General features: G+C 53.1%; 1 protein-coding gene across 12 annotated transcripts in view; it reads right to left on the bottom strand.

Moving 5' to 3' along the window:
• SIPA1L3 (signal induced proliferation associated 1 like 3) overlaps nucleotides 1-24407 on the bottom strand; it is a 227432-nt gene that overhangs the window by 63357 nt on the left and 139668 nt on the right. For all 12 annotated transcript variants that reach the window (XM_064581035.1, XM_064581037.1, XM_064581032.1 and 9 more), the window contains 5 exons: nucleotides 18841-19029; nucleotides 17784-17958; nucleotides 14449-14552; nucleotides 12031-12188; nucleotides 4875-5451 (listed from right to left, as the gene is read on the bottom strand). In XM_064581035.1, the coding sequence (XP_064437105.1) occupies nucleotides 4875-5451; nucleotides 12031-12188; nucleotides 14449-14552; nucleotides 17784-17958; nucleotides 18841-19029 (1203 nt within the window). The remainder of the gene's footprint in view (nucleotides 1-4874; nucleotides 5452-12030; nucleotides 12189-14448; nucleotides 14553-17783; nucleotides 17959-18840; nucleotides 19030-24407) is intronic.

The following is a 24407-nucleotide window of genomic DNA, read 5'->3' as shown; positions in this document are numbered from 1 at the left end:
GAATTCCCTCCTCCTCTTGGGAGACAAGGATTAACCTAACGAGCCACAGCCACGGCTACTGAACAAGTTACATCGAGATTGGTCTGGTCTGTGCTCTCCGGAAACTGCATTAAGGAAAGAGAACGTGCAATAGTTCAAATTGCCGGTGGGAAGCCATCCCGTGGCTAGAAACACTGCCGCCCAACGTACCCAGCACAGCAGGGGCTTTCGCCCTTCTCTCATCACAATGCCCCGTGAGGAAATTTTAGGTCACAAACCACTCTACGCATTCACGCGTCCGTTTACACACACATTCCTTGCAGCCCAAACCAAGCACACTGCGGGGCATAGGCAGCCGGAAACGAGAGCGTGGATGGGGAGGCACTCACCTGAGGATGTAACCACATCTGAGCTAGACGGCGAGAGTCTGGACGTCTGCACAGTGGGCGGCACACGCAGGAGCCGGCACCGCTCCACAGAACAGTACTGATCCTTACTCACTGGCATGCGCGTGACACTCTGTATCCTTTCCTATCCTGTCCTCCAGAATTCTGGATCGAGACCCAGCAGCTGCTTTCACAGCCCAACTTGTTCACGTGACGATAAAGAATTACTATGACTGCTCGGTGTATGATAATGACAAAACAGTTGCTTTCTGAACGGTCTGTGTTTTCGCGATAAATACTGAAATGTGTACAGATGAGACCATAGGATGTCCCGGATTTGTTTCAAAATAATCGGGGCGGGGGGGGAGGAAGGGAGGGGAGGGAAAGAAGAAGCAAGACCGGCCACGGGCTGGCTGACAGCTGAGGGAGCCAGAGACAGCCCGGGAGTTTGCTAGATTGAGTCCTTCTACTTTGGCGGCTGTCTGACGTCGTCCACAATTAAAAAGTTTAAACTGGTTGGAAAGGAAAGCCTAGTGTTTAGTGTACTGAGAGAGAAACTCGTGACTGGCTCCATTCTAGCCCGTTACTTCCGCTTTGGGAGTCCAAATCCTGCCCCCTGAAGCGGTCACCCTTGTGTCTGAAGAATCTGGCTGTGGGTGACAGAGAAACGTCCCGTGTGTCCGCATTCACCAAGTTCAAGTGGGATTTAATCCTGGGTTGCAAGGGTGTTTCAATATTTGCAAATCAAATAATGTGATGCATTACATCAATAAGAGAAAGGATGTGAATCATATAATCATCTCAAGAGATGTAATAAAAACATCCACGTCTGTTGTGCTGTGGGAGGTCTTACTACCAAAAGCAGGAGGGGAGGAATGGAGGATGGACGGCAGTCAGCAGGCCCGCTGTGGCCTCCGGGGACGGTCGGGCCCTCCCCACCCCCCAGTGCTGGTGTGGCCTCGTTGGTCACGGGCACGGACACACTGGACGTTTCTGTCAAGTTTCTCTCTCAGTGCACTAAACCCTTGATAGGCCTAATTTCACCAGTATCTCACTGGTGAGGCAGGCACAACTGATTTGCTTATCTTACAGATGTAAGACCTGTACAGACCTGACTTTTTAACTCCTGCTTCTAGCCTCCATGCCACATTCCTCGCTGCCCCCCTTGTTTCTTTCCCCTCATTCTGCACCACGATGATTCCGACTTTTTGCTCTCGTCTCAGTTTAAAAGTTGTTTCCTCAGGGACCCCCCGGCCCGGGCTCACAAGCTGGGGTAGTTGGCGGGTACTGTTAAGTGAGAAGTAGGCGGGTGGGACCAGGGCCAAATAGTACACTTGTGCCCCCATCGAAACGGGGCGCTGATTGCCCTGCTTCAGCTGCCCACCGCCCTGTGCAAACATATGCCCAGTATAGCCAGAGCCCCTGGAGAGCTACCCTCACGTGACATCTTCCGAAGGTCGAGTTTTAGGAATTAACTGACTAGGTCTGGGGGCTGCATCTGACCTGTGGCTCTGAGACCTCTCCCCACGATAGGTTCCCCTGGCATCCTCAATACTCGCTCTTTAACCTCTTGGCACTTGTAACTCCTTGTTCAATTCCTGCCTCTGACGGGAGCCCCAGGAGGGTGGCTGGGGCCCATCATGCTCACTGCTGTGTCCCAGCACTGCCCAGCTCAAACAGAAGCAAGTAATAATACTTGCTGACTTAACAAATGAAGGATGTTTGAATCCTAGCTCTGCTGGGGACGGCATGGATGCCTTCCCCTGGAGGACTCGGTGAAGCAGACTTGCTGTCATGAGTCGTGTATGATGGGTTTGTCCCTTCACAGAAGATGGCTTACATCATCACTTCCCGGCCACCTGGATCCTCAGTGGGCTCTGGGGCATGGAGATTGTGAGGGGGGGCTGTGCTAACGGGCTGTAAAATGCTGCGCTGACAGTAGGGTCGGGGGTGGGCGTGGGACGGAGCAGCACAGAGAGGATGTGGGTAAAACATGTCACCTGGCACGTTGCCCGGCATGGTCACTGCTCAAGAAAAGCGAGCTGTTGTCAGGATTTGGGGAGAAAGAATACTCTTATGTTTAAGAACCCAGGCACTTAACTCTCTCTGGGTCCCAGATTCCTCATCTGTGAAGTGGGGATGAGAAGGGCATCTCCTTCACTGGGCTTTGGGGAGGAAAAAAATGCAAAGTTGTGCAAAGTGCTGGGCAGGGTCTGACAGCCTTCCGTAGATGTTCGCTTTTGCTATTACTACAGGGCAATATGCAGCCAGGCATTCAGTACGAGTTCGCCGAGTGTGTGCTGCATTCCAACCTCAGTGCTGAGGACACAGTGGTGAACAACAAATACATAAATACGCTTCATATGGTGTAAGTGCTATGGAGAAAATTAAAGCAGGGTAAGTGGGTGGAATATGCTCAGGGCCAAGTTGGGGGGGTTGCAATTTTACATAATGAGGCCTCCCTGACAAGGTGACATGTGACTAAAGGAGAGGAGGAAGTGAGCCACAGGGAGATCAGGAAAAGTGCTCCAGCAAGAGGCACGGGTAGTGCAAAGGCCCTGAGGCTGGATGCCTGCTTGGCACACTCAGGAAGCAGCAAAGGTCTGTGTACCCAGAGTGGAGAGAGCGACAGGGAGCCAGTCACACAGGGTCTCAGAAGCCACTGCAAGGACCCTGGCTTCCATCTAGAGAGGGCAGAGGGTTTTGGGCAGAGCAGTGATGGGATCAGATCCCTCGGGCTGCCTTACTCAGGACAGACCCTAAGGAAGCAAGGGTGGAGATAAGGGAGATGAGACAGAAGGTGACTGCAGAGTCCAGGAGAGGCCGGGGGAGGCTGTGGAAGGGGAGGGGTAGCTGGAGTCTGCCCACCGGAGGTGGCGCCGCCAGATGGGATGTGGGAGTGAGAGAAGAACAGCAGGGCTGATGCCAAGGCTTCCGACCTCAACAAATGTAGCGATGGACTTGCCCTTTCCAGAGACAGGAAAACGCTGTGGGGCAGGGGAGGAAAACCAGGAGTCTGCCCTCAGACAGAGTTTCAGGGGCTCCATGACGCCCGGGTGGAGATGCCGAGCTAGCAGTTAGCTACCAGTCTTGAGTTCAGGCACAAATGGGTTTCAGTCAGGAAAACCTGGATTCAGAGCCCAGTCTGCCCCCTGCTGGCTGCATGACCTTCTGTGAGAGTCTGTACCTCCCTGAGCCTCAATCTCCTCATCCTGTCAAGTGGGGATAAGAACAGCACCTATGCTCCGTGGGGCGGATGACTGCGAGCTTGCGCATACCTGCTGCTTATCCGCACACAGGCAGGGTTCAATTAAACTCATTCAGCTAACCACCTAATCAGTATTTACTGGGCACCTACTGTGTGCCAGCCCTGATCTATGCAGAGGACATAAGCAAGTGAACAAAACAGATGGAGGCCCTGGTTCTCGGACCTCACATCCATGTTGCTGTCTAACACTGAGCATGAATTTTGGGGTCAGGGAAGCCGAGAGCAGGGCTCCATCAACCCAACTTGAACTTAATGAGAACGCAAAGGCCCAGAAGGGTGAACGCGCTGGCATCTGGAGGTCACAGCCTGCTGAGTCAGGCAAGCTTGTCTGGGAAACGTAACTCATCCAATCCTTAAAACTTTCACATGACGTAGGGTAATTTTTGTTCCCATTTTTCAGATGGGGACATCTGAAAAACGTCAGTCACACGGCAGTTAAGGACTTGGCTCAAGGTCACACAGATGGCCAGTGGCAGTGCCAGGACCCAAAGCCAGGCCTTGTGACTCTAGAACCCATGTCTGTGTCAGGCTCCCTTCCCTATTTCACATGCATGATGTGGCCTTCTGTGAAACCCACTGGGAGCCCACTGCCAATGACACCGTTCCTTCCCACGAGGCTCACACGTGGCCTGAGTACTTCTCAGTACCACGTTTCAGGCCACCACCTACCAAGCTGTCACCTGGGACCAATCTGTCACTCTTGGTTTGGCCAACACTCTGAACCTGAGCAAGAATTTACCCAGACTGAATCTTTGTCTTTTAATAGAGGAAGTTAAACCATTCCCATTTATTATGATTACGGATCTGGAATTACTCCTGTTATGTAACTGTCTGTTTTACCATGCTTTCTTATATCCGCCCCCCTGCCCCCCCATCAGCTTTATGCCCTATCCTTTAACAGCCTGAAGCTTTTCATTCTATTTTAATTCTTCTAGGAAGTACCCTTACATTTTGAACATAAGAGTAAACTTGTATTTTCTATCAAGACCTAGAGTAAATAAATCTATCTTTTCTCTCCCCAAGGTGATCCTCATGGACAGCCTTGGATCCCTGGCCCGAACTGTCCCCAGAAAGAACCCAGGCTGCAGGGCCCATGAGACCCCCTAGTGTGTTAAGTGGCAATTCTGACTCCCTCGCGGCCAATTAGTATTCTGGCCTGACTGATGGGGCTGGGGGCGGGTTCCCTGAGGCCTCCGCCAAACCACAGAAGAGCTGTACCACTGAGGAGCTCTATCCCTTACCTTCAGTCTCTGGACGATTTCCCTTATGTCCTCCACGGAGCCCTCTGTGGCCTGCAGGAAGATGTGGTCCCCTCGCCCGTAGAAGATTTTGAGCGTCGAGGAGTCTGGGGTCCAGCCAATGACATCCCCGCAGTAGCAGTTGAATACCACCTCCTTGGTGCGCAGGTCCAAGAGCACCACAAACTCGTTGGAAATCCCCAAAATGCAGTCGATTTCTACGCCCTGGGCATAGTCCTGAGCCGCCACCCTCCAGGCAATGGCCCCTGCGCTATGCTGCTCAGCGCCCGCCCGCGCTTTTGTCTTCTCTTTCTTCTTGGAGGTCAGGGAGATGAGGTTGAACTTGCCAGTGGAGTCAATGGGTGTGTTAGAGACACAGTTTTCAGCCAGGTCCTTGAGGTACTCCTGGCGGGTCCTGGTGGCCATGGTGTGGAATTTGTCCGACTTGTGCGCAGCGTTCTCGGCATTAATCACCTTGGCCAGCAAGAAGTCTCTGAAGACATCAGACTTGCGGAATGTGGTTCCACTGGGGATTGGGGGACCAAAAGGAGGAGCATCTTTGGATCGGGTCACAGCCATACTGAGGAGGGAGAAATAGATGGTAGAAAGAAAAGCACTTGAGATTCCCTTTAGAAAGAAAATATGCGATCAGAAATAGGAGTGTTTTTTGTTTTTTTTTTTAAGATTTTATTTATTTGACAGAGAGAGACACAGGGAGAGAGAGAACACAAGTAGGGGGAGTGGGAGAGGGAGAAGCAGGCTTCCCGCCAAGCATGAGCCCGATTCGGGGCTCGATCCCAGGACCCTGGGATCATGACCTGAGCCGAAGGCAGATGCTTAATGACTGAGCCACCCAGGCACCCCAAGGAGTATGCTTTTTAAGAATGGAAATCTACATCTATCTAGTAAGTTGCTGGCCAACTAGACTGGAAGCGAGATAGTCTTAGGGCACATGCATGCATGTTTACTTTCTGGACAGCAGATGTTAGAACATCGATGCACTGACGTTCCAAGAATAATTCTCCTAGCATTGTTCCATTTCAGTTGCTCTCATTTTACATACGTATAAACTATTTGGTAGATTACAGTTTGGCAAAAATTCACTCCTCCCTCTCCACTTTCGAGGACGGGTACATGCCCACCCCACCAATCCTGGGCCTGGTCATGTAGCTTGATTTGGCCAATGGCTTTCAAGCAAGGCATGAAATGTGGGGAGGCGGGCTTGCCTCCTGTGCTCCTGCCATCTCCATAAGAGGGACATGCCTTAGGGGGTCCCAGAAGGAGGAGGGACACCCGGAGCAGACCCGCAGCCAAGGCCAGCCAGACCTCAGCCGACCTGCGGACGTGTGGGCCAGAGAGAAAATGCTAATGCCTATGAGCCACTGGATTTTGGGGTGGTTTGTTAAGCAGTGTTACTGTGGGAACACCTAACTGATGTGGGACATTTATGTGATTTGCTTTTTTTTTTTTTTTTAAGATATTTATTTGAGAGAGCGAGAGTGAGCACACACGCAGGGGGAGGGGCAGAGGGAGAAGCACACTCCCCGCCGGGCAGGAAGCCCAATGTGGGACTTGATCCCAGGACCCTGTGATTTGCTTCTTTCACATATCTGTGTAACATTACTTAACATACCATGTAAACCATCTCTACACAGCTTATTTTGAAAATTCATTGTAACGAGAAGTTAGAAGAGACCCTTCTTACTGCGGTTATGACTAAGGTGCCGCTGTGACAGAAACGACCAGCCACTGAGAAAGTAAAAAGGAAATGATCTGCCAAACCAGTGAGCCCCTTCACCCCTTACACAAACCACAGAGAGAGAGGAGCCTATGGGGAGGAACACCTTTGGAGAAAGCTGGCGGTGAGCCCCATCATGCCTGCACCCACCCTCGCCAGCAGCAGGCGCCCCTGAGGTGACTGATAGCCAGGAGGAGCCTGGGGTCAGTCAGCCCCCTGCCTGGGAGATCAGGAGGGTGGGCTGGGAGCCCCCACAGAGCCCAGGGAGCATGCGCTCAGCTGTGCTCCCAGTCCAGTGACACCTGCCTGCCTCCCATTTCCTCCCGGGGCTCCAACCCTGGACATGTCAGAAATCAGCCGTTAGCTGCAGAAGTGCAATGTGGAGGAACAGAGGAGAGGTAAGCAGGCTCCCCAACCATTGAGGCCTCCAGCGGGAAGCAGCCCTGAGCTGGGAGGTGGGAGAAGATTCGCTGGTAAGTCAAATCCGAAGATTGGATGAGTATCTCTGATATGTCCTTCCAATGACCAGATCGAGTTGCGACTCAGTGACTGTAGGGCAGCCGATTGCTAAAGTCAGGCAGAGAGGCTACGGCCCCTTCCAGAGTCCTCACTCAGGGGCAGGGGAACGTGACTCTCGCCGGAAGATGTTTAAAGGGGTGGTGGAGACTCCAGGAGCTATGCTGTTTCGGTGATGATGATTAAAACCAGTGTGAGTCGCTGTATTTGAGTGAAAAGTCAGCTTGCTAAGTTTCTTAAAGAGCATTGTATTCATCCTCCACAAAGATGTCACCTTGTGAGCACGGTGTTAGGAGAGATTTCCTAATGCTTCTCTCCAGACGGTAAAATAATTTTCAAATAACGAGATTCCTGACTAAAACATATGCCATGAAACCCAAACATAGTATAAGGCTTGTTCAGGTTAGGACTCCCAGCCCCCACCCGCCCCCCACATGACAAGGGGGACAGTGTAACATTCCTCCCTCTGTGTGACAAGCATATCTGGGACGCCGTCTCTTGGGCATTGGGGGTACAGTAGTCCCTGACCCCCAGAGCTTTTAATCCAGGAGCAGACGCGTACCAAACACACACACTTACAAATTAAATTATAAAGACAAAGAAAGCAAATGGGCTACAGACAGAACAACAGAAGGACCGGATCTAGACGGGGGGGGGGGGGGGGATCCAGGAGGGCCTCTCTGAGGAAGTGATAATTATGCTGGGATCTGAGGCCGAGTGGGAGCCAGAGGAAAAGCTGAGGGGAGGACCCTGCACGCAGTGGGTACAGCACCTGCAAGCCCTGATGGGGAAAGATGAGGCTGGGGTGGTTGGAGTCCAGAAGCGAGGAGCAGGATGGGAGCCAGGCATCGCAGGGCCCTGACGGTGTGTTAGCACTTTTCATCTCAATCGTGAGAGCAAACGATCCTTTAACCATCTAGACTCGCTATTCACTCTCTGCACCCCCCAATCTGGTCTCTGCCATTCTCTGCCCTGCTCAGTGCCCTGGAAGGTGGGTTTTTGCAGGCGGTCACCTTCACCTGGCTTCCCATGCCCTCCGGCTTCCAGTGAATTCCGCCAACAGGAAGCGGCAGCAGGCGACAGGAGCGGACAGGAGAGGGAGGTTGGCAGATGGCGTTCTCTTTGTGGCCTTCTTGCTGGGCTGGTGGCAGCGGCTGCCGTCCTTGATCCTTCAAGTCACAGCCATAGCTCCTGTCTGGTGGCCCCTCTCCCAGAGCCATAGCTCTCTCTAGCTTCCAGAAACTTCTCTCATCCTCTCCAACCTCATCAAGCCCAAAGGGCTGCGTGATGGCTCCCTGCTGCTGCTGGCCCCTGGATGCCTCACTCTCCTGTACTGGTTCCCTTAACCTAGGCCCGCCTGTGAGTAGCCTGTTCATTCACCCTGTTAAAACCCAAGCGGGGCATCTGCCTCTTAACAGTCCATGATGGACACAGGTGCTAGCAACGAGTGACCACCAGACTGACGATCTGCAAAGACCACCATGGCTGCCCCATGAAGAAAGGACTGGAAGGGACCAGAGCACAGGCAGATCATCATTGAGGAAGCTCCTGCACACCCCAGACAGGTCAGGCCAGATCCCTTGCCTGCTACCTCCACTGTTCATGGTCCAATGACCCTTCCCCAGTTCCGGAGTGCTATGTGGGCAGGTGCCACCTGGAGCTTAGCTGATCCCCCAGCACCAGCACAGCTGTTCACTACTGATTAAAATAACGACTTAGGGGCCCCTGAATGGCTCAGTCGTTAAGCATCTGCCTTCGGCTCAGGTCATGATCCCAGGGTCCTGGGAGCCAGCCCTGCATCGGGCTCCCTGCTTAGTGGGGAGCCTGCTTCTCCCTCTCCCTCTGCCCCTTTCCCTGCTTGTGCTCTCTTTCTCAGATAAGTAAAATCTTTAAAAAAAAAAAAAAAATGACTTAAACTTGAACAGACCAAGAAGAAACAGTTTTATCAATGCACAGGAGGTTTTCTAGAGGCTTGACCGAAAAAGGCATTTCCCAGGGGTGAGGTTCTTCGAAGGCCACACAAACCAGGTGGGTTTTCTTCTGTCCAAAACCATGTGGGCAAGGCCTTGCCTACAGTGCGGGGTGGGGGGTGGGGGATTTGATGACTTGGCCAGTTTTTCTAATTCGTGGTGTGTCCACACTGTACTTTACAGATGTGAACAGCTTTGCAACTTCTCCAGTCAGCACCTCACTGCTTAGAGTGACAGACTTTGGTGTTTCCCATAGTCCTGATCCACGATTTGAAGAATCATGAAACTACAAGCTGCTGAAGCTTTCTGGACAAGCAGAACGGCTGGTCCCTTACGTCCCAGCAGGTGGAACTGGGTTTTCACAGCCCCCAGGCCGCAGGGACGACAGCGTGCCCCTCAGAAATGGCGCACTTGGAACCACAAAGACAGCACCTCGCTACACGACCAGGAGATGGCGTGACACCAGGCCACCTGGTCGCTGTAGCTCAGGAAGTATTTCCAGAATACTCACAGTTATTCCTTGAACAATTATTTCCTCAGGGCCTATGATGTTTGGGCCAGGCATCTGTCTGGTCAGCAAAAATGTCTTTAGGGCCCACTAGATGGCAGGCCCCGTGCCATGACAGATACACGGAGGGGCATGTGACACAGGTTTATCCTCAAAGGAGGCCAGGGACACACCAAGAAGTCATTTTTACAGCATGACGGGTGCTGTGATGGAAATGTGTTTGGGGACATGGTGGGGAGGGGCGGGGGGGCAGGGTGTGGTCTGTCTGGGGACCAGCTGCCTGTGCGGAAGGGGGGGGCAGCTTTGGTTGTGTCTTTAACATTTTCTTTCTTTAAAAATAAAGAAAAGAGAGCTGATGCAAATATGGCAAAATGTTAACATCTGTTAAATCTGGTGGTGGGCACATGGGTGTCTGTTATATTATTTTCTGCGCTTTTCAGAATGTTTAAAATATTGCATAATAAAAATATTTTAAATTGTAAAAAACAAGAAGGGTTTAGGGACGCCTGGGTGGCGCAGTCTTGATTTCGGCTCAGGTCATGATCTCAGGGTTGTGAGATCAAGCCCCGCAATAGGCTCTGCGAGCAGCAGGGTGTCTGCTTGAGATTCTCTATCTCCCTCTGCCCCTCCCCGCCGGCTCACGCGGGGTGCTTGCTCGATCTCTCAAATAAATAATCTTAAAACGAAACGAAACGAAACAAAACAAAAAACAGAAAAAAACAAGGGTTTGTGAATCAGAACAAAGCCAGCATCCTGGAGGCCAAAGCCTGGCCTGGAGAGGCGGGGGGTCGGCCGTGGGTTGCTGTGACAGCCCAGGCAGAAGCAGGGAAGGAGGGGGCCCACCCCACGCCCCCAGCTCAAGCCCTGCCTCTGATGCGAGGAACGTGGGACATCCCATCCCGCGAGCGAGCTCAGGCTCACCCAGCCGCAAGACGGAGGCACTTGCGGCGGCCACTTTGTGTCCCAGGAATGAGGAACCGCATGCGCTGCACGGTGATGGAGCCCTCCTCCCTTCTCCGCTTCACCTCACTGACAGGAAAATGGTAGGTTCTGGCAATTCCATCAGGACCACCAGTGCACCTACGCACATACCCTCTGACCCAGTAACCCTGTTTTTAGGAATTTCCCCAGCTGTATACGTGGACGCACGTGCAATGAGAACAGAAATAAGATTATTCACTGCAGGATGGAGTGGAACAGTGGGTGACAGGACAACCCAAATGCCCATCACGGGGGGAAGAGTCTCGTGCATCCACACGATGGAATGTCGTGCGGTCATAAGGAATAAAAAAGCACTTAATGTACTGGTTTGGGGATCTCAAGGATCGGTGAGCGTGTGTGACATGCTCTGTGTGTATTAACAAGGGGAAAACGAATACTTAGAAGTAGTTACCTGCACATGTATGAAATTTCCGGATGCACAAGAAACTAACAGGGCAACTGGGTGGTGGGGGGTGGGGCAGGGGTGGGAGGAGACTGTGACTTTTTTTTTTGCTTTTTGTATCTTTTGAATTTCAAACCGTTCTCAGCCCATTCCCCAGAGTCTGTGGTGCTGTTCCAGGGACATGTGCTGCCCTTGGCCTGGGCCTAGGTCATCTGTCAGCTGGTTTCCAAGGACTACATCCTCACCCCATACCTGGACAGCTTTCCATTTGGCCTCTGGCTGCTGGCCACTCCCTGGGGTGAGACCTGGCCCTTGGGAGGATGCTGAATGGTCTGAGGCCTGTGGGGCCTGTTGATCTGTGAATTGAAACCTCAGCTCTATATCCAGAGTGGTGCATGCGTGCACACGTGCGTGTCTGCCCTGCCCCCATCCTTCCATCTTCTGATTCTCCTTCCGGCCGTCACTCCCTGTGCTTCAGCCCCTGTGCCTCCCACCCCAACCCTGGGCCTGGTGGTGGTTTCGCTCCACGATGGGCTCCTCACCCCCCAACCAGGTCAGTGAGCCTCAATTCTGGAGCTTCTCTTCCGAGGAAAGCAAAGTCCTCCTTTTGCTGGATTTGCAGCTGGGAGGATGTTAAGCTTAGAGCTGCCAGCAAACGAAGCAATGTACAGGAAAGTGGAGCAGATCGAGCTACGCTTGAACCTGTCGTTTGGGAGAGCCGATATATACAAATGCCTTTCTGCCTTAAGCCAGATCGAGGCGGTGTTGTCACTTGCAACCGAAAGATGCCAGGCAAATACGAATCCCCAATGAAAACTGGGGTGCCATGCCACTTTCTGACTGAGGATCACTCTCTTAGAAGATGTGGGGACGTGAGGACATGTGGGGACGTGAAGCACACACAGGCAGCACTGGAGGTGTCCACCGGGCCGGCTGCTGGCTCTCTCTGCACGCTGCCTGGAGGCTGGAGATCAGCTGCTGCGACTTCCGGTGCGTGCAGGGGAGGGGGCAGGGGTGGGGGGAGCCGGTGCAGGGGTGCGTACCTGTAGCACACATTATCAGTGCAAGGGTTGTGGGCTCGGACGATGATGAAGACGTGCTGAAAGTGTGAGCGGATGTTCTTGGGGGTGAAAGGCAGCGCCCCTGGCTCCTGGAAGATGATCGTCACAATGTCGTTTCCTATGTGCCTCTTCCTTAGTAGCTGGTAAATGGAAACGGGAGAGAGGAGGGCGGCACAGGTTGGCTTGAGGGCCCATCCTGGACCCTCACAGCAGCCTCCCTGCCACCCCGTGTTCTCACCCCTCCCCGGTGTGGTCCCCACAGGCAGCTAGAGGGAGCCATGGACCTGGGTTGGATCATGTCTCTCCCTGCTCAGAGCCCTCTGGTGGCTCTGCCCCACTCGGGGTAAAAGAGTCCCCAGGTGTTTCATTTGCTGCCTACTGCAGTGTGCTTAGTGCTGAGAGCAGCGTCGGCACAAAGTAGGTGTTCAATTAACATCCACTGGAGGTTCGCATGGGCTGGTGGACGCGGACTTGCTCACGGCCCATGGCAGCTGACCGGACACCACCCACAGAGCCCATCCCAGGCCGCTGCCGCCGTCCCTGCCCCGGACACCTGGGGTGGGAAGGTTGGGGCAGCTGTGGCTTCGGACTGGCCCACGGGAGCCCGGTCCTCTCTCCTCTGTTTCTCACAATCTCTGACCAAGGGACTGTTACCTCTGCAGGTGATGACGTATTCACAGTATTTTACTTATTTGCTGACATTACAGCATTCCTATTTACATGAGTTGAGTCTTTGTGTGACTGTCACGGTCAGGGATCCATGTTGGGAACGTGAGGTCCACAGATGGGCATCCCGTGTAGCTCGACATGAAGCGGCCCAGAATGTGGAGTCCAGATACACTTACACCGAGCAGCACGATTCACACTACGGAACTGTTCTTTATGTGTGCTTTAAACCGGTGACGTTGCTAGATAAAGTACCCATTTGCTGTGGCCAGCCCCGGGCGAGGCATCTTACCATCGGGTCTCCGAGGGGCCAGCTCCGTGGAGCATGAACTCATCCTTACCCTTTACTGATGAGAACACTGAGGCTCCCAGTGGTTAAGTGACTTGCCCTCTGTCACACAGTCACGGGAAGAAAGAGCCTGGATTTGAATCCACTTCTGCTTGACTCTGCAACCCAAGCTTTCCCCACCTACCAAATATCCAGCACGAGGGACTGCTTCCTATGCCCCTCCTGGGTGTTGGGCCCTGCCTCGTGCAGAGACCTTTCCCAAGATATGGGTGCCGTTATTCTGCCCATTTTACAGCAGAGGGACCCCAGGCTCAAAGATGCAGGATCACAAAGCTAAGAAGTGGTAAAGAACTCAAAATCAGGGCTAACTCTGAGACCAATGCTCTTACAGAATGCTACCAGGTTAACTTCATGAGATCACTCCGATCCGACCATTTTTGGTCTATATAATCTACAATGTCATCTATACCAATGAAGAAAACAGGCATTTTCTAAACCACAAGTCTGTGGGGTTTCTGTTCTTTAGAAACTAGGAAGAGTTGTCTCAGGACAGAGTCTGCATGGCATGTTCAGGAGAGGAGCCTCATGAAGCAGGCGTTAGCTGCTCTTGCCCACCTAGTACCTTTTCCTCCTTCTTCTGGCAGCCATGTGCGTGCCCTTTGGGAAAGCACCTCCCTGATCCCTATCAACATTTCCTGTTGAGCTGACCCCATTCACCCTCCCTAGGGGTGGGCATGTGCTTCAGGCTTGGCCAGTCAGCTTGTTCCACCCCTGCCCCAGGCCCAGGGACCGGCAAGTGAGTGACTGGTCAACAAAACGTTTCTGGGACACCAGGGAGGCATAGCTCTCTCCCCGGGGGTGGCTCTCCTGGTGGGATGTGAGCAGAGGGCTGCCAGGGGGCATCTTTGCCACTACTTGGGAAGACCTGTGAAGGCCATGATGAAGAAAAGCAGAGATAAGAAATGAAAAGGATTCCTAACACTGAGGCCCTGGATCCAGCCAAACCTAAAGCCAACCCTAACCAGGCACTTGAGAGTTATACCACCTGGTAAGACTCAGTTTTTGCTTATGGCAGTTTGGTTTGCGTTTCTGTTACTTCTGTTGAAATCATGTTGACTGATTCACTCTTCTTTTTCACAGGACCCCTGGTGATGCAAGAGACTGCTAAGTTGGGTAGCTAGATGCAAGCAGGATGGCCAAGGAACAGCTAGAAAAACACTGGTATCAAACAACACCTGATCTAGCCTCCATCCCCCAGGTGACATGCCCATGGTGCGGAGCATCTCCAAGGCCACAGGCCCCCCATCTACTGCACGGGACAGGAGAAGGAGAAGCGATGCCTGCCAGGCAGCCAGCTACCAGCTGCAGGGAAGGAGAGTGACTTGGGGTTCAGTCGTGCATCCACTGGAAATCATGTGGGGGCCCCCGCCCTGGGCCCCACTGACCTGCTGCCTGTTGTTGGGGGTGTAAGGGAGCAGGGTGGAGACGTGGAACATGATCTCGTAGTCCTGGTATGTCGTGTAGAGGGAGTGGGTGCCCGTGGAGTCAGCTGCAACAGAAACACAGTTAGCACCACGTTTCCCAAACCTCTGGGTTTGTGCCACATCCCACAGGCCATCTGCGTTAGTTTTCAGCTTGATGTTTGCACTTAACTCCACTCTTGAAAATTAAATAAATTTAGGTAAAAAGGAAACCTTCTGTTACACACCCAACACACTGGTAAAAATTTAAAAGTCTGACCGTAGCAAGGACTGTTGGGGAATGTAGAGCCACTGGATCCCTTTCTGTGGCTGGTTAGGTGTGTAAATTGGTACAACCACTTTGGAAAACTTAGTAATATCTAGTGATTAAGCCTGAAGATGGGCTTAACTGACGACCCAGCACTTTCTCTCCTAGGATCATAACCTAGAGAAATCGCATACACGTGCCCTGGGATAAGGGTAACAAGCACCTTCAAACGTCAGTCAAAAAGATGAATAAACAAACTGGTATACTCATACTGTGAAAAAATACAAAGCCTTGAAATGAGCTGTAGTCACCACACGGGTGAATCACACATATATAATGTTGAATGAAAGACGCCAGACACAAAAGCAGCACGTACTATAGGATCCCATTCACATTATGTTCAAAACCAAGCTGAACAAATTAGATCTAGAGATGCATATATAGGTAGCAAAACGATGGATGATAATCATGAGAGTCAGGACACTGGTTGCCCCCAGTGGGAGGGGGTTGTGACCAGGGAGCACATCTGATTATTGGCTCCATGCTTCTGAGGGGGAAACTGAGGCACAGGGAGGGAGTGACTTGCCTTAGGTCACACTGCAAGGTGCAGTGGAGTCTGGACTGGAACTCAGGCTGTCTGACTCCATGGTGTTTTAACAGTACTCGGTGTGGCTCTTAAGGGTTTCACATTCCTTATAGGAAATAGATCCAAATCCCTAAACTTGGGCCCTGAAGGCCCTGCAGGGTGGGTCCCGCCGGCCTTCCTCACTCCATCCTCCACATTAATTCCCTGGATGACAGCCTTTAGACCTCAGGGCTTCTGCATGTGCTGTTCCTTTCTCCTGGAATGCTTTTCCTGCTCCCTCTTTGCCTCTTTTATTCCACCTCACCCCTCTCAGGCTGTAGGCCATGTTTTCTGGGGGGCCTTCCCCTCTCAGACTTAAGATCAGGTTCCTCATGCACGCTCTATCATCTTGAACAGCTCCTTCCCGCCCAGGGAGGAAGGCTGGCAGGTTTCTGTCGAATGCAGGCGCGAACCCACGAACCACGCTGCAAGGACCTCCAGGGTGTCAGGTTCACCCCAGGAGGCCCATTCATTGGCCCTTTCAGGCACTCGGGGCCACCAAGCTTTATTTACCCGAAGGTGCTGTGGAAACGGGTAGAACTAACCACAAAGACCCTGTTCTTGTGGCCTTACATTCTGGGGAGAAGCTGGGACAGGCGAGGGCACTGAAGCCACTGTTGGCCGGTGCCAGAGCCAGGCCCGGAGCCAGGTGACCTTCGGGTGGCCGCAAGCCCGGGGCATCCCCATATGGGAGCCGGGGACACTGGCCAAGAGCACCGTGCTCCCTGGGGCCTCCGGAGACAATCTACTTCCCACACAAGCCACGTGGCAGTAGTTGGCACTTGCGTGCTGACTCTCCATAAGGCGCGGCGCTGGAGCCTGATCCTCACAGCAACTCAGGGAAGGGAGGGGGCAACGTAATGGCCACCATTTGGGGAAGGGCGCTGAGCCTCAGGAGCAGGGGGACGACCGCCCCTTTCGCGGTGAAGCAATCACCTGAAGGAATGAGCAACAGAAGCACAGTCCTAATACTCAACGCTTACTGCGGGCTCCCTGTGCGCCAGGGCAGCTCGGGGAGGCTGGGCAGGCCCGGGGTCCGGCACGGAGTGAGGGCTCGGTATGTTAGCTTCACCACTGTGCTCCCGAGGTAAGCGCCAACTACGAGCCTCACTCGACAGATGAGGAAGCTGAGGCACAGGGAGGCAAGGCTGCCGGTCCAGGATCCCTAAACCAGCGATGGCACAACGATCTTATTCCTCCCACTGCCTCCTTGAACGGACGACAGCCGCAGGCCCCTGTGAACGCTTCTGTCATCTCGCCAAACTCGGTCTCCTCACCTAGGCCTCCCTCTTCCCGATGAGGAAGCCGAGGCTCAGCAAGGCGAGGGGAAGAGCCAGTGATCGGGCCCGGGCCCCATCACAGGGCTTTCCGACTCCGCCTGAGCAACGAACCCAGCAACGCACCCCTCCAAGGACCAGGGGCAGTCAGTCCTTTCCCCAGGGAGCCAGGACGTGACTTCACGACATCGCTCTTCCATCCCCCCCAAACTGCCACATCGCTCTTCCATCCCCCTGAACTGCCACATCGCTCTTCCATCCCCCCGAACTGCCACATCGCTCTTCCATCCCCCTGAACTGCCACATCGCTCTTCCATTGCCCCCAAACCGCCACATCGCTCTTCCATCCCCCCCAAACTGCCACGAAACACTTCCATCCTATTCGTCACACGTACGCGTCTTATGTGCATATAAGAAGATGTCTGTACAGAAGTGCTAGAACGAACGTGTTGTATCACGCACCCGCCTTAGGAAGCAGACCGCCACCGATACTCCACGATCCTTACCGTTTTCTATTATATCCACCCTCTCCCTGGAGGCAACCACTACCCTGAACGTGGTCGTGTCCATCACCGCCTTGCTCTTCTTTAGAGTTCTACTGCCCAAGAACGACCCCCCCAGACGATACACTGTCGAGTGTGCTTTACAAATAACTGCTGTGTAAAAGGCATCACTCACTACCTGCTCTGTGAGCCCGCTGTCCCCGCTCACCATCAAGCACGCGGCCCTCGTCCAGGCTAACGCCTGCGGCTCCTGTCATCGCTGTCGCTGTCACACGGCACTGTGCCGCACGAAACACCACGTTTCTGCCCGTGCGCGCTGGGCGCCGTGTAGGTGCCGGCGGTTATGAACCCTCAGGACATCTCCCAGCGCAGTGTGTGTGTTCGAGTTCTCAGAGGACGCGTCTGGGAGTGCGACTGCTGACTCCCAGAGGAGGTGCACCTGCAAACTTTACTAGAATATGCCCTACTGTTTTCCAAAGTGGTTGCACTATCCACGTCCCCGTCAGCGGAGGCTGAGAGCTCCCACTGCCCTGCGTCCTTACCCCGCTATCACCAGGCCCTGTGACTTCTGCCCCCGGGGTGGGGGTGCAGTGGTGGCCCCCCCACGATCTACCCGGCTCCCCCCACGAGGCCGCCGTGCCACTTACTCTTGACATCCAGCTGGGCGGCGTACTTGGTGAAGCCCTTCAGGCAGACCTTCTCCCCGATCAGGGCAAGGAACTCCTCGAAGGCGGGGCCGGCCTCCTCGTTGTTGTACATCTCCTCCTCCGAGCTCTGGCCGGCCTTGCAGTAGAGGATGCCCACTTTGTGCTTCCGGCACAGCTGCAGAGGCGAGAGCAGCTCTGTGAGGCGGGCCCGGCGGGGACGTCAGAGGGAACGGAACAAAGGGGCTTTCTCAGCCGTGGCACCCAGGGAGCTGCTGGGGTCCCACAGCCATCCAGCACCACAGCCAGAGAGGAAGGAGAGAGGCGCAGGGGGCACGTCCCCGTTGTCCCTCTCCCTCCTTCCCATTTCAGAGAGGCACAACGAAGTGTCTGTGCAGCGGACTCCTGTTCTCTCTACAGAGGGCCACACCACTCTCTCAAGAGTAAGAGACCGTGGCCTTGGCTGGCTCCCATAGCAGGTAGCCTGGAACTGGCTAAGATTCTGCAAAAGGAAATTCTCGAGGGCTCAGGGCTCAGCACAGTCAACACTGTTTTTAGGGGGTGGGCCTCCAATCGCATGTTTGTTCTGTGTCTCACTTATTCCCCTGGTCACAGGGGACTGGACTCTGGACAGACACCTGACTTAAGTGTGGGCCAGTCAGAGGCTCTCCTGGGACTGACAGTCAGCCAGCTGGGGTCTGCAGGTAGCTGTCATTTTCGAAGTCACTCTGGGAGCTGTGGGAGGGTGGAGAAGCAGAGGGAGCCTATGTGCAGAGAGGGGGAGGGAATACCAACACGAACACGTACGCGTGCACATGCACATGCACACACACACACACACACACACACACACCCCCAGTGGCTGTCTCATCCTCATTTTTCTCCTGAGAACCCAGCACATCCCTGCTCTTGGCACCCTTGGTATTTGACAAGAGATCCCTCCTTTTACTGAAACTAGCTTAGGTGGGTTTCTATTCTGAAAAAAAGAAAACCAAAGACCAAGACAGAAAGAGGTACCAGGATGGATTGCGGTGGCCCCCCACGTTGGCCCCCAGCTCACCCCTTGCTCGTCGAGCTTCAGCAGCTGCTCGGTCACCTTGGGAGTGTTGAGAGCCAGCCGCAGGCAGTGGATGTTGAGCTCAGGGATGACATACTCCAGGGCGTCCTTCAGGGGTAGGCCCCGCCCTGTCCCGTGCTTCGTCGCGGTGGGGGTGGCGTCCTCCAGGATAGAGCCCCGCAGGGTGATGAGCTGTTTCAGGGAGAGAAGGGCAGGTTAGGAGGCTCTTGGGACCTAGGAAGGGAACAGAGTCCTGTTCTCAGAGCAACGTGTGCGATGGTCCGAAGCTTGGGCCCCAGGGCCAGCCCTGGGTTTGGACCAGGACTTGAACTTGCTGCCTCTTCCCTGTGTGATCATGAGCGCCTTTAAATCTCTGGGCCTCAGCTTCTCTTTCATGAAATGAGTACAGTGATGGCATCACAGTCCCGAAAGGTGCCGGGAGGACTAAGCTGATGAGAGCACACCTTCATCCGTTCACCAAATACCAACTGAGCGCCCGCGAAGTACAGCCCTGTTCTGGGTGCAGTGAATGAAACAAAGACCCCTGCCCCCACCCAACTGGCATTTAAGTGGGGAGACAGATTATGTCAGGTAGTAAGAAGTATAATGAATAAAACAGGCTCCATAAGGCGAGCACTCAATGAACACTCTGCCTTCGTTCCAGTATGTGTAAAAGTATTACCATGGTTGGTCTGTGGTGGGGCCCAGGGATGTGTACGTGTGCATCTATGTATTCAGATTTATACAGCTGTGTATTTACACACATGTGAGCACACTCACGCACACACATAATCTTTTGAATGCCACTCAGGATTCTGATGGGTAGCCAGGACTGAAAACCTGAGTCAGCCAATCACGGCCATCTCATTCCCCTTTCCCAGATGGTGCTTTCCAAGTTTTTCCTATAGTGGGCCACATGATTAGCTCCAGGTAAAGAAACGTGAGGGGCATTCAGCTTGGGAAGGACTTCTGGGGACATCTGTTTCCCTTAGTTAAAGGAAAGTCTTTCCACCTGCCCATTTCTTCTTGTTAAGGACATTGGTGTGAGGATAAGATGTTTGGAGCTGTGGCTTATGATCTTATCATCATGAAGAAAGAGACAAAAAAACCACAGAGAAGTTTATCTCTGCAGTTGCCTACCTCCAGACTTCTCATTAGAGAACTAAAGCAACCCTCTATGTCTTCTAGCTATGGTTAGTCAGGTTTTCAGGTTTACAGACAAAGCAGTTTCTGACAGACCTTTATAACAAAGTCCCATTTGTGAAGGTGCTATATTCCAGGTACAAGAGTAATTATCTATTTCGATGTATAGGTCTGTTCAGGGGAGGTTTTGTTATCTCCATTTTACAGATAAGAAAACTGAAGCTCTGGGGTGCCTGGGTGGCTCAGTTGGTTGAGTGTCCGACTCTTGATTTCGGTTCAGGTCATGATCTCTCTGGGTTGTGGGATTGAGGGCCTCGTTGGGCTCTGCGCTCAGCAGGGAGTCTGCTGGACATTCTCTCCCTCTGTCCCACCCGTGTGCACACATGTGTGTGCTCTCTCTCTCTCAACAGATAAATAAATAAAATCTTAAAAACAAAAACAAAAACTGAAGCACTGAGAGGTTAGGTGCCTTCTCTAAGGTCACCAAAATTAAGTGACTGAACCAGGATTCCAATGCAGCCCTGACTTTTCCAAAACTCATGACCTTTTTCTTTGAAGGTTTTTAATTTTTTTTTTTTTTAACCGGGAAGTATAATCCACATACAGAAAAGCACGCAACATATGTAAGCATAGCTAAAGGAATTACCACCGAGTGAACACCTAGGTAATCACCACCAAATCAAAAAGATAAATATTTTCAGCCCCCAAATCCCTTCTCCTCCTCCCCAAAGGCAACCCTACCCTGACTTCTAACTCCACAATTTATTTCTGCCTGTTTTTGAGCTTCATGCTGTTTGTATTCTTTTGTATCTGGCTTATTTCTCTCAATGCTTTGCATACGAGATTCGACCACGCTGCTGGGAGGAGCTGATGTTTTGCCACAACGGATGTAATCCATTCTACCGCTGAGCACAGAAACTGCTTCCAGTGCTGGGACAACTATGAGCGCTGCTGTTAGGAACACTCACAGAAGCACCTCGTAGTGCACACGAACACATTTTCTTTTGGGTTTATACCCAGGAGAGGAACTGCTGAGTCACCTGGCATGTTAATCTTCAATTTTACCGAAGTTTTCCAAGTGGTTGTACCAATTTACGCCCCGCTTACCCTGAGAACCCCAGCTGCTTCGTGAGCCTGTTGCACCAGCTCTGGCTTCTATCCACAACGTGAGCTGGCCATCAGGTGATGCCATGGGCAGGGCCAGGCCCTGCAGCTCCAGCGCCCCCCAAGACAGCACAATGGGGGGTCTGCAGCAATACCAGTAAAAATATCCTCCCTGAGGCGATTGTTTTAAGCACCCAGAACACACTTGAGGCTATGGTTTAAAGACTAAGGAGGATCAGTGGTAACTGGAAAAACATGCTGGCCCTAAGTGACCATGTTGACACAGGAGGTGGCAAAAACAATGTGTCATGACGTCGCCTCTAAGCATACAGCCCACCCTTTCCAAAAAGGACCTGGGCAAGAGGCATGCACGGAAGGAATGGAATGATGATCTCGTGTTTGGGAGTTCCTAGTTCTGGCCCCAGTAATTAATAAACAAGTACTCTCTTATCATGATCTTGAAACAGATCATGAAAAGCAATGACGACGGGTGCTTTGCCCTGCTGGTCTGGGAAGCCCTGGGACAGTGGGTTTCAAAGAACGCACCAACAGGATCGGGGTGTTTGTATCCTGCTGACACTGGCCCACAGCGCCCTCTGCTGGGCCCAAGGGGAAGCGTGGTCCTCCACCTCATTCTTTCTCCCACACTAGAGACAGGTGGCCCCTCTACATTCTGGTTCTGAAGACTTAACCAAAAGCCACGACCTGAAAAGCTCCCAGCCTTTCCTTGTCTGCTGGGGATAATAAGTAGGGCACTGGCAGGATGCAACGAGTGGCCAGCCATCTCTAACCTCCACCTGGTCCTGTCCACCGTCATCACCTACCTGGCCTATGATAATAGCCCTACTCCTGGTCTCCCTGCTCCCGCCCCGCTGCTCCCCCCTCCCCCCCGCCAGGTCCATCTTTCCCACAGCGGCTTGAGTCAGACCACACCTCTCCTCTGCATAGAATGGGCTAGTGGCTTCCCATCTCTCTCCAAATAAAATCTATACACCCTGCTCAGGCTGAAAGGCCCTGCGTGATCTCACCCTCAATGATACCTGTCATCATCTTACGGAGGATAACCAGTCAAGTGAGCCATAAGAAGACCTCAAGGCCATGTAAGCCGGGAGGTTTTGATTTGCACCGGTTGTTCAATGTTGGCTCCTGACTCAGATGCATCCCCTTCTCTGTTGGGCAGCGGGTGCACCCGTCAGGAACGTTTCCTGGGAAGTCACTGAGGCGTCTGTCTGCCTGGGTTCAAATCCTGACTGTACCCTTTCCCTGGCTGTGTGACCCTGGGCAAGATGCTTAACTTCTCTGTGCCTGTTTCCTCATCTATAAAATGGGGATAATAGCACCTACCTCCCAGGCTTGTAAAGATTCAATAAGATAGTCCACGTGCAGTGCTCAGCATTATATACAGTGAGCGCTCAATACATAAGAGACATTATTATGGATACACACGTGTCAAATGTGTTTGTACAAAGGCATATGCATAGTTAATAATTTAAATTTAATCTTTAACAGGAAGATACAGTTGGCTTTTCTCCCCATTTAACAATACTCTTTGGAGATTATTTCTATAAACACACACAATCAGAGCTACCTCCTGAACACAAACGAGGTCCTAGTCAATACACTGTTGCTCCTTGCTTTTTTCACTTAATAGGAGACTCTCCCTTTTCTACTTCGTACACTTATATACTTAAATTCTTAATGAGTGACTATTATTTTTTTTTTTTAAAAGATTTTATTTATTTATTCATGAGAGAGAGAGGCAGAGCGAGAAGCAGGCTTCCCGCTGAGCAGGGAGCCCGATGCGGGGCTCGATCCCAGGACCCTGAGATCATGACCTGAGCGGAAGGCAGACGCTTAACCATCTGAGCCACCCAGGCGCCCGAGTGACTATTATTTTTTAAATTAAAAAGAAAAGACAAATTCAAACCTCTAACCCTAACAAAACCGAAGCCTGTCAAAAACTCGTGTTTGCTGGGCTAAGGGGAACCTGTTGGGTCAAGAGATTAGACCGCCCCTGGCTGGCTGGGGTTCCCTGTGAACTGGGAGGGAGAGGCCAGCAAGGGGCTCGGGACGGGGCAGCCCTGGCCCGGGGCTCGTCCTGTCCAGGCTGGGGGGTGGGGGGGTGCTGATGTTCAGGCGTGAGGTGCCAAAGCCCAGCTCCCAGTCTGTCCCTGCCCTGGTGGGAAGCTCAGTGCTGCCAATGCTCACAACCCATCTGCTGGGAGATGGGGACCCACTTGACTGTCTGCTTGGCGGCCGGGGGTGGCCATCTGGGGCAGGCCGGCCTGCTGGCTCGGAAAACAGCCTGAGCCCTTCACTCTGGACCCCACACCTCGGTTTACGGGAGCCTGAGATCTGTGCATGTGGACAGGAGGACAGAACTCTGCCCGTGAGCTCAACCCTCGCTCCCCGGCACGGCCACCTCGTGGGGGAGAGCGACAGCCAGGGCACTCACTGCCCTGCAGCCTTGTGTGCCGATGTAAGAGAACCTTCCGCCGCTCCCGGAGATGGGAAGCAAACAGCACAAAGCCTATTTACAGATGAAAAAACTGAGAAGCCCAGAGGCAAAGCCATCTGTCCAAGGTCACGTGGCCAGTGAGTGGCAGAGCTGGACCAAAACCAGGGCTGTCTGTTCCCAGAGCCAGAATTCAAACTCGACCCAACAGGCAGGGTGCCGAGCGGTTAAGAGCCTGGGCTTGGGGCTTGGGGCTCGGGCCCCGGGCAGCCTGGGTCCACGTCCTGGCTCTGCCACTGGGGACCCTGACAAATGATGATCTCCCTGGGCCTCCATCTCGCACCCTCACCTGCACAATGGGAACAACGGGACTCACATCATGAGACTGTTGAGAGGACCTGAAGGCTCCACGCACACGCAACACTTAGGACAGTGTCTGGCTGTGAGTGTTAGCTATTATTGCTGCTGGATGCGTGACTGTCCGCCCTGCTGCCACCACAGGAAGGGCTCGAGCAAGAGGCGAGGCAAACCTTGCTGGCCGCTGCCCTCCCTTCAACCCCAGATGAGGAGGTCCTCAGGCCCGAGTGCCCAGTAGGGCAGCTCCACAAGAGTCGGGCTCAAGGCTGAGGCTGTGGGGGCAGAAAAAGGCCTGCCTGGAATGTGACATGGGGACAGCAGACGGAGACTCCCTGCCAACTAACTTCACTGGGCTCCCCCCGAGTGCCAGGCCTGGCGCTGCCTGTATGTGTAACCTCGGGGCCCACACCACGGTCCTGTGAGACTGGGATTCCCAAGGGGGCAACGGAGGCTCTGAGGGGAGAAGCCAGGGGCCCACGTTCACAGCGGGTGGGCGGCCAAACTAGGACTC

The sequence above is a fragment of the Mirounga angustirostris genome, unplaced genomic scaffold (genome assembly GCF_029215605.1).
Source record: "Mirounga angustirostris isolate CCGP_5_RB_7025 unplaced genomic scaffold, mMirAng1.0.hap1 SCAF_16, whole genome shotgun sequence".
Classification (NCBI taxonomy): Eukaryota; Metazoa; Chordata; class Mammalia; order Carnivora; family Phocidae; genus Mirounga; species Mirounga angustirostris.
This window is presented reverse-complemented; position numbering and strand designations above follow the sequence as displayed.